The sequence below is a fragment of the Pongo abelii genome, chromosome 11 (genome assembly GCF_028885655.2).
Source record: "Pongo abelii isolate AG06213 chromosome 11, NHGRI_mPonAbe1-v2.0_pri, whole genome shotgun sequence".
In the NCBI taxonomy this organism is placed as follows: Eukaryota; Metazoa; Chordata; class Mammalia; order Primates; family Hominidae; genus Pongo; species Pongo abelii.
In genome coordinates this window covers 121,461,063-121,470,503 of record NC_071996.2, presented here as the reverse complement: position 1 = coordinate 121,470,503, position 9,441 = coordinate 121,461,063, and the positions used below count along the sequence as shown (strand labels likewise).

General features: G+C 47.1%; 1 protein-coding gene across 1 annotated transcript; it reads right to left on the bottom strand.

Annotated features, from left to right (window-relative positions):
* Positions 1-864: 864 nt before the first annotated feature.
* On the bottom strand, positions 865-8,801 carry LOC100459971 (C-X-C chemokine receptor type 1-like). The gene is made up of 3 exons (XM_054548840.1): positions 8,663-8,801; positions 1,942-2,168; positions 865-1,645 (listed from the first exon to the last, which is right to left on the bottom strand). The coding sequence occupies exons 1-3, from the start codon at positions 8,799-8,801 to the stop codon at positions 1,100-1,102; spliced, it is 912 nt and encodes a 303-aa protein (XP_054404815.1). The 3' UTR covers positions 865-1,099.
* Positions 8,802-9,441: the final 640 nt, after the last annotated feature.

The following is a 9,441-nucleotide window of genomic DNA, read 5'->3' as shown; positions in this document are numbered from 1 at the left end:
CCCACCACCCCCAAGGAGAACATGTGTTTCCAGCTTCTCACAAGGCCACCTGGCAGGTTGATGTTTTGGCAGTGCCTGCCTCAATGTCTCCAGCAGACACTGCAACACACCTGAGATGGGAAAACCACCCCCTGAGCTCGGATCAGAGCACACAGAACCACCAGCCTGGTGGCTCAACACTTAACACTCAGAGTTGAGGAGATGCTCCTGAGAGGGTCAATGAGAGCGTCCAGCCCTTATGAGGACAGAGCTTCAGCCTTGTTCTCTCATCTAATGTCAGATTCGGGGCTGGTATGTGACCATACCCCCGGCCGGGGAGGATCCCTTTGTCCACAAGTAAAAGGAAATGCTCCTCCAGGGAGTCTCAGCTTCACCCTGAGGTGAGCATCATCTTCTGGGTTAGGCCTTGCCTGGCTTCCTGAAACTATGTGAGCTCACCTCTCCCTCCCCAAATGCTTTCCCTCAGTTGCAGCGTTTTTCTAGTCTGTTTTCCCTCCTTGGAGACAGGGCCCTGTTGGTTTGTTCACTCGATGTCCTTGGTGCCTGGAGCCTATTAAATGCTCAATAAATAATGATCACAATAATGAATGCATGCTGAAAAGACCACAGCTCATTTGCACACCATCTGCTCAAAGCTCCTCTTGTCTGTCCTCTCCTCTTTCAGTTTCTTGCTGTCCGCTTATCAAGCTTGCCTTTGTGGTTTAGCTTCATTAGATGTTTAACTGTGTAAAAATGTTCCATGTGAGGACTGACGATGTTGGGGCTCTTCTGATGGCAAATGATAGAAACGGAAGTCAAACTACCTTAAACAGAACTGAATTAATTAGCCAGTTAGTGGGATAAAGATGCAACGTTCAACCGGAATGATGGTGCTTCCTTTCCATGGAGGTGCAAAGGCTGGTCCTTGGAGGTACCTCAGCAGCTCCTCAGAAGGTTGGCATGACCCCCGAAGACACTAGTTCCTAACTTCCCCACATCCTATAGCGTCCCCCCAAAACCCAGAGAGTGCCTGTCCAGAGCCAGACCACCTTCCACACACAACCTCAGGGTGTTGGTTATTCTTTCCTTATTAGGAGAGATATTCCTTCATCGATGGTTTTCAGAGGTTGGAAGAGACACTGACAGAGGAAGAAGTGTAGGAGGTAACGCGATGACGTACCAAGAACTCCTTGCTGACCAGGCCATGCATGGCCAGGATCTTGAGGAATCCATGGCGAAAATTTTGGCCAATGAAGGCGTAGATGAGGGGGTTGAGGCAGCTATGAAGGATGCCCAGAATCTCGGTGGCATCCAGGGCCCGGCCAATGTCATTGCGGTGCTCACAGGTCTCCTTGATCACCTGGGTCCTCATGAGGGTGTCTGTGAGCAGGACCAGGTTGTAGGGCAGCCAGCAGAGCAGGAAGATGAGGACTACAGCAAAGATGACCTGCATGGCCCGGTGCTTCTGCCCCATGTTGGCCTTAAACAGTGTACGCAGGGTGAATCCATAGCAGAACAGCATGACCAGCAGCGGCACAATGAAGCCAAAGTTGTGAGGCTCACTGCAACCTCCGCCTCTCGGGTTCAAATGATTCTTTTGCCTCAGCCTCCAAGTAGTTGAGACTACAGGCAGGTGCCACCTTACCCGGCTAATATTTTTGTATTTTTAGTACAGATGGGATTTCACCATGCTGGCCAGGCTGCTCTCGAACTCTTGACCTCAGGTGGTCTGCCTGCCTCAGCCTCCCAAAGTTCTGGGATTACAGACATGAGCCACTGGGCCCTGCCAACAAACAATCTTGGCCAAGTGATGCTTCTGGGTCAGTGTACAAGTGGCATGGACGATGGCCTGGTAACAGCCCACGCTGATGCAGGACAGTAGTAGGATACCACTACAGAAGTTGACTTCCTTCAGGAGTGAGACCACCTTGCACAGGGGTGTGCAAAAATCCAGCCATTCACCTTGGAAGTGGCCCAGATGGGCAAGGTCAGGGCAAAGAGTAGGTTGACTAAGGCTGGGTTCAGCAGGTAGACATTAGTGATGAAGTGGCCAACATTGCTGTATAAAATGACCAGCACTACCAGCGAATTTCCCAGCAGGCTCAGCAGGAACACTAGGGCATAGGTAATGACCACAACATACTTGTTGAGTGTCTCAGTTTCTAGTCTACAGGGGCTGTAATCTTTTGCTGTAGGTGGCATGCCAGTGAAATTTGAATGCTCCTCACCAAACCACATCCGTGAGTCTGTAATAGTCCATGTCTTCTTCAATTTCAGCCATGGTTTGATCTAGCTGGAAGGTTAGAAGGAAGGAAATGTGATTTAGTAGCTCGGATTCAAGGCACTCTCATCAAGGATGTGAGAGCAGTTACTGGGATATCCTTTGCTTCCCTGTTGGTTTGGCAACCAGAGCTCCCCTTCCTCCTTTGCCTCCAACCTGGGCTTCTTTGGAGGTTGGCTTCCCAGTGTTCTCCACCTTCCACAACTCCAAGGCCTGGTCTGAGTATAGGGTAAGATGGAATATGGGGGAAATGCCTTAGCCCTAGCTCAACCTACAACTGTCTGTCTCCTCTCGGCCTGTGTCTCTACCTCTGTCCCTCTTTAGCCTTCTCCATCCTCAGCTGTGTCTGTGCATTTGGATGGGGGGACCAAGTTGGTCTTGGACATTCAGGGAAGGGCCAGCATTAAGCAAAATGCAAGAAGGCAAACCTGTTCCCAGGTGGCCCTTTCTATTATTTCCTTTCCTATATTCTCCCTGATTCTGTTTAACCTTCTTAAAATTTACTAGGGGAAGGAAGTGGTAGCAACACATTGCATTAATCTGTATTTTAAGCCTTGTCCTCTGTTTAAAGGAGTTTTAAGCGTTTGAGAAGATAAAGCCTCAGTCTTGGTCCTTGAATTTCCCCCAGAAATCTAGAGTCATTAAAGACTTTTCAAATATATTTCCTATTGTGAAGCATTTTGCTGAAACAAAAATTTCCTAGAAGCCCAATATGTGAAATAGATAAAAGCTGAGCTGCTCGGGGGAGGGTTTGCTGATCTCCCAACACAAATGACCCCTAAAAAGCCCCTCAAAGCCCCAGTGCTCTCTAGAGAACCATCTGAAAGCCTTTGGAAAGCTACTCAGATTGGTTGTAAGGACATCCAGCATCTAGTTCTCGTTCTATCCTGAATCTACCATTAATAAGTCTCGTGACCTTGAGTGGGGTCTCGTACCCCTATAGATTTCAGTCTTCTCATCTGCAAATCGAGGGACAGGGTCGTCCACCTTTAATTTGCTGCCAGACCTGAGGATCTATGATAAGTCCACTCAGATACACACATTTTAGTATGTTCCCTCCCTACCAGTGTTTGCATTTTCACCAAAGACAAAGTCTCAGGGCAAAGCAATAAACCTCAAATTGGAAAACTGTCAGCCTCTTCCCACAAAACGGCGAGGTATAAAAAGAGGGGAGGAAGAGGCTGTGGCCTCCTCTTCACCTACCTCCATGTATGAAGTCAGAGTTTAGTACATGGTCATAAGGGAGGAGGAGGGCACCCAGTTTATCAGAAATCCTCAGGTCCCACAGAAATGAACACGTTTTCTAAAATCAAGTCAAGCCAAGCTGCCCTACCCCAAAGAAAATCCTAGCAAGCAAAGGTGGTTTCCTACCTGAGGCCCCAGCCAGGCGTGTCCAACCGTAGGAGCCACAGCTCAGAGATCAGAGTGACTTAACAGTTAGAGGGCACTTGATGAATAAGGTGAAATAGGGAAACCAAGTCAGACGACACCTCCCTTCTGAGTCCCAACCATGTCTCCATCTGGAGAAGAACAGTTAAGTCAAGGGATCAGAGACTGCCAGGGTCCATATGACCAAGCAGGGGTCCCAGGTGTGAAGCTGGGGTTGAGGATCCATTATCTGAATTTTCCCCTCTATGGATGATCATTTTTATTCTTTTCCTTTTCTTGAATTTATTTCCATTTGTTTATTCCTAAATTCCCTGGTAGATCACCTGTGAAAGCTTGCAACTGTCTGATAAGAATAAAGGGGGAAGGATTTGACTTTACAGCAGAGACTTCAGAAGGAGTCCTCTCTAGCAGCAAATTGGGGGCAATCCAGTGGGAAGGAGGTGGAAGACTGCACTTGAGCTGTGTTTGGACAACAGGCACACAATCTTTACTTATTTTTCAGGCTTCTTTGAGGTAGTCTGGTGGGGATTTGATGGGAAAATGAATGCTCCTTTGCTGCTAGCCACTCTTTTGCACAACCAGTGCCAATGACCAGTTGATTTAAATGGCTCTGAGGCTGGGGGCATAGGCCACTCCCAGAGTCTGGATGGTTAGCAGAGAGACCATAGAGCTGGGGCAGTCCATGAATGGAAGAGCTGGGGTCAAGGTCACTGCTCCCCCCATCTCAATAATGGAGAACGGCTTCTCTGGGAACCTGCCTTAGCTTCCCTCAGCAGCTAATGTCTGTTCCCTGGCTTGAGTCTTCTGGCACCTTCATCAATTCTCCATTATAACATGAACCCTACTATACTGCAATGATGTGTTTACAAGTCTTCCCTCCCCCAGCCTGTGAGCAAGAATCCTCTTCCATTCATCTTTGTGTTCTCTTTCAGGGACTATAGTAAGTGCTCAATCAACGGTTGTGGAAATAAATAATGGGAGACATTTCTACTGTGATTCATGGACCACGTGTCACCACCACAATTCATTGTCTATTGCTTTTGGTCACACACTCATACCACAGGTATGCCTGAAAGCTTCACTTCCACACAGCCCACCTGGTCTGCCTGCCATTGTTCCTTCCCAACCATCCTCTAATGGTAGTGTAAATCTTGCTCTACCACAAATGTCAAATTTATCATGCCACAGATGCCTACAATTCTGCCACTGGCAAGCCTATTTTTAAAGGTAGATCATACTCTCCTGCTGGGTTCTCTTTTCATGTATAAATAGTGACAGGAAGTTTAAAGAGACAGTAGCCACTCTCAATTTGCTTTTACCAATGTTGGTTTATCGTGCTGCGATGCCCCTTCCTTACTCACTGATAGAACCTCCATTGGATGAGGATGGTCTAAACCAGTTATGCAACCTATTGCCCACTCTCCCAGCCTTCTTTACACCTAGCGGTGGCCAAGGATATGATTTTGGCTAATGAAGGTCAAGGAGAAGACTGCTGTGAGCTCTGGGAAAGCCCTTGCTTTTCCTACCAAAGAGAAAGAAAGACACTCCTTGGCACCCTCTCTCCCTTTTCTTTCCTTTTGCTTGTGACTGCTAGAGCTGCAGCAACCATCATGGGACCATGAGGAAAAGGGCAAATGAATCAGAAAGAGGGCAGTCAGCCTTAGACGTTACTGAGCCCCCAACCAACATTAGCAAATGTTATGTGTAAAATAACACCACCAAAAACCCCTCACCAGCTATGTTTTTAAGCCGCTGGGAGTTAGATTTTTGTTACTAGCCGCTGAGGGCACTCTTCACTGATAACATGATCATCTAATTTGGGGTCTTCCAAACTTGCATCATCTCTAAACCACCTTTCACATTTTGGCCATGTCTGCTGAAGTGTAATATTCTTTAAATCGATTCACTTTTGTTAATTTAACTTAAAATGAATATGTAATGATTAAAATGAAAACAGATTCACCATGAATCACCCAAAACTGTTGCATTTTTACCGATGGAGCACTTTGCAAAAGCAAACTTTTTTTGCTTTTGCTTTTTTTGCTTTGTCTATGTCTCTGATGCCCAAATTTCCTTCTCAGTTGCATCATCATAATAAACACAAATAAGATATTTAACCATGGCCATTTCAAGACATATTGTCCACAAATAATTGCTTTTTTTTCTGATGTTTTTCTGAAAACTTTCTTTTTTTATTCAAGCAGCTGTAATTCTAAGGTGTTATGTGTTCAAGGAGATTCATGGAAAGGACTCTGATAAGTATAGGTTTTTGATAACTTTAAGATCATACCATTGGACTGGGTAAGAATTTCCATAACTCTAAGGAAGAGACTGATGCTATCATGAAACTTAACCACGATCAAGCAGAACAGAGTTAATTACATGAGGTTAAATGAACTGAGGAGGATAATGTTTTTTAAGAATTTTTATCTGAAACTTTGCTGGTTCTTTAAATATTTTGTTTGCCATAGTTTAGGAAACTTTTTTTCTTTTAAACTATCTATAGATTACAGAAATTTGGCCAAATGTACTTTTGTGAACAAAAATGGAAACATTTACTTTTTCTCCATATAGGATCCTTCCAGAATTCAGAAACTATTTGTGAGTATTCTTGTTGGTATGGTAATATAGTGATTTGCTTCTGTTCTATAGGAATTGGTTCTGTTTATAACAGGATATATTGACAGTATTTGGTATATTACTAGGGCATTGACTGGGATGTCATATTTGAAAATGTCCAGAGAAGGAATCTATAGGTATTGCTGTCGAAGTCTGAAGTCTGCCTTGGTTTGGCTTTCTAGCCTCAAGAGGTTTTAAAAAATCCAATTTGAGATTTCCTATCAAAAGTTCCAACAAAGCAAGCTTTAAAAGAAAACCTCTGTGGTCAATTGCTATGTTTGCTGCATTTATTTAATTAGTCAGGCTGTATTTGATGAAGCTAAACTTATTTTGCAAACAAATTAGTCTTACTTTGATTATCTTTGGTAGAAATGAGAGTGACTGTAGAGAAAAAAATTATGTTTCAGAAGAAAAATTATAGTGTGCCTGTTATTAGATTGTAGCCCTGCTCATTGTTTTTCAGTTTATTATCTTTTTTTTTTTTGAGACGGAGTTTTGCACTATTGCCCAGGCTGGAGTGCAGTGGCGCTATCTCTACTCACTGCAACCTCTGCCTCCTGGGTTCAAGGGATTCTTCTGCCTCAGCCTCCCAAGTGGCTGAGATTACAGGCGCCCGCCACCACGCCCAGCTAATTTTTTGTATTTTTAGTAGAGATGGGGTTTCACTATGTTGGTCAGACTGGTCTAGTGATCCGCCCACCTCGGCCTCTCAAAGTGCTGGGATTACAGGTGTGAGCCACTGCGCCCAGCCTCAGTTTATTATCTACCTGTAGACTGGACTGGATCTTGATTCCTTCTAGATTCCTCCAATCCAATTTTCTCCCATGGAATTAAAAAGAACAAGAACTGCTCTGTTCCTGAAGCCTTATAAGCTGGAGCTGGGCAACTTGGTGTAAATTTCAAGGGAAAACCTTCATGCCTGATGTGCGTGCCACACAGAGTTTCACCAAAATACCTGATGCCATAACCAGAGACATTTAAACTGCAAACCAGAGTGAGAAGTTGATGACTTCAAGCTGTGGACAGCTTTCCCCAAAACACTGAAGAAGACTCCTCATTGTGGTGAATCTCTTACCTCTCTTAATTTCTCCTTGCTTATGTCTATCCCTTTCACTTGGCAGCATTATGCTGTAATTAGGATTTCACAGCCAGTAGCTTCTGTGGGTAACTTGAGGGAGTATTGGTTCTGTGACATCAAACCCAAAGTTTTACATCACCTAAGAGATCCTTTAGGCCACCCAGTGGCTAACTTTAGCTGCATCCCTAATTCAACTGTTTGTTCAAATTGGACCTGTGGTCCCTTTTATAGAGTTAGACTTCTAGACTCACTCATTCTCACTCCCTGTTTTAATTTAACCCAGTCATAGGATGCTAGATAATGTGATTCCCTGTGACTTGGACTGTGAGCCCAGGAAGAACGCTGAGTCTCACCGCCCAGCTCTCTCCTTACACAAAGGAGGATGCAGAGCCTACAGAGGGAAAGTCTATAGAGGGAAAGACTTATATCTGGCCACACAGCAAGGGAAAAATCCCAGCTCTATCTTGTAGGCTAGCGTTTGAAGATGATGGTGTGGCCTCCACCAATTGAGCAGTCCCTGGGTGACAACACTGTGCTAATTGTTTAACATCTTTGTCCCATTCAATTCCCACATAACCCTGGGAGGCTAGAGGGGAACCTGGGGCACAGAGAGGGTAAGTCTTTTATCCAGCATCACAGAGGTTCCCAGGATTTGAACTCAGGTGTGTGTGCCCACAGGGTTGTGTTCTGGGCCCTGACTTGGTGTGAGCAACCCCATGAGGGCTCATGCCATGTGGACACTAGACTGGAGTGTCCCCATGTTCCCCATGGAGGGCCCCCAGCCTTGCCTGGCTACTCATCCTCCTCGAGACACCCACTCATCATTTCCTGGGCTCCAGCTGAATGGAAAATGTGTGTTCTTTGAGGAGAGGGTGCAGAAGTAAAGCGCTGCCCCAGGGCTGGGGCTGAGCAAATGCTGCGTGTGTGTGGGGAGCAGGGCGCCTGGTTTTAATACTGCCTCTCTCTCCAGGAGGATCTCATCCTCTTCTCCTCCCGATGGATCCTGGGGCCCAGAGGGGAACACTGTGGCCCTGAGAGTTGGTGGCCTTATTCTGAGATCCTAGAGTCAAGACCAGGCATGGAGTGGAAAACCCAGGTGTCCTGCCTCCCAGGCTGTGGCTGCTGGAGTTTGGGGTGGGGTGGCAGTGGTACAGCAGTGGGACACAGTGGAGGGGAGGGGAGAGGGAAACGGAGGTAAATGAGGGAGGTGGGTGGGGCATGGGATTTAGGGAGGATGGGGTCAGGAGTCCAGAGACCTGGGTCTCCATCCTGGCCTGGCTACGTGCTCACTATGTGATCTCAGGCAAATCACTCACCTTCCTTGAGCCTCAGTTTCCCAACCTGTAGACCAAAGATTGGACTGATGGTCTTGGCAGCCCCTTCCAGCCCAGAACCTGTGTGAAATCCATGAACGGCTCCATATGTCTCCTCCTCTCCCTCATCGCTGCCATGCATTTTTCTCCCCTGGCTCCTGGCATCACTCCTCTATCCCCGTAATTCCCAAGGGGAATGATGCCCGGGAGATCCTGGCTGGCTGGGGCACTACAGCGCGGCTCTGCTGCCAGAGTCCGTTCCTAGTGACTGTGCAGGGAAGAAGTGGTAGAGGCAGGATCCAGGTCACTGGGGCAGAATGGTGAGATGGGGGATGGGTCCTCTCAGGCCGACCTGGGGTAGAGTCACCTGTTGGCCAAATGGATGCTGATCCATTGTGGTAGCTGGGACTGCTGCTAGTTTCCTTTTCGTTTTCAGCACCTGCTCTTGCTTTTCTTCCTTCTCGCCACCAGGGGGCAGAGGAAGGCCAGGAGCTCCGCAGCTGCTATTGCTGTGGTTGTCTCTTCCCTGTCGCTTGGTTGGGCCGTGAGGCAGCGCTCCAGAATGGGGAGGGGAGGTCGAGGGTCCCACCACGCTCCTCCTTCCTGTCTCCACCTCAGTCAGCTGAGGCGGTCCCCGTGAGTGCTGGTCACCAGTGCCGACCCCCCAGGCCTGATCCCATTCCCAAAAGGATGGATGTGAGACCACCAGTGAGATCCTGTGCCCAGCAATGGGCCAGGCGGGTTTCCCAGGTGGGCTGGGGCTCCCCATCCTGGCTGTGCCC

Excerpts from the sequence above, each read along its gene's own strand:
- LOC100459971 (XM_054548840.1), bottom strand. The coding sequence starts at position 8,801 with ATGCATGGCAGCGATGAGGGAGAGGAGGAGACATATGGAGCCGTTCAT. Across the intron at positions 2,169-8,662 it reads GAAACTGAGGCTCAAGGAAG|CAAAAGATTACAGCCCCTGT; the intron begins GTGAGTGATTTG and ends TGCCACCTACAG. Across the intron at positions 1,646-1,941 it reads CCATCTGGGCCACTTCCAAG|AAATACAAAAATATTAGCCG; the intron begins GTGAATGGCTGG and ends CATCTGTACTAA.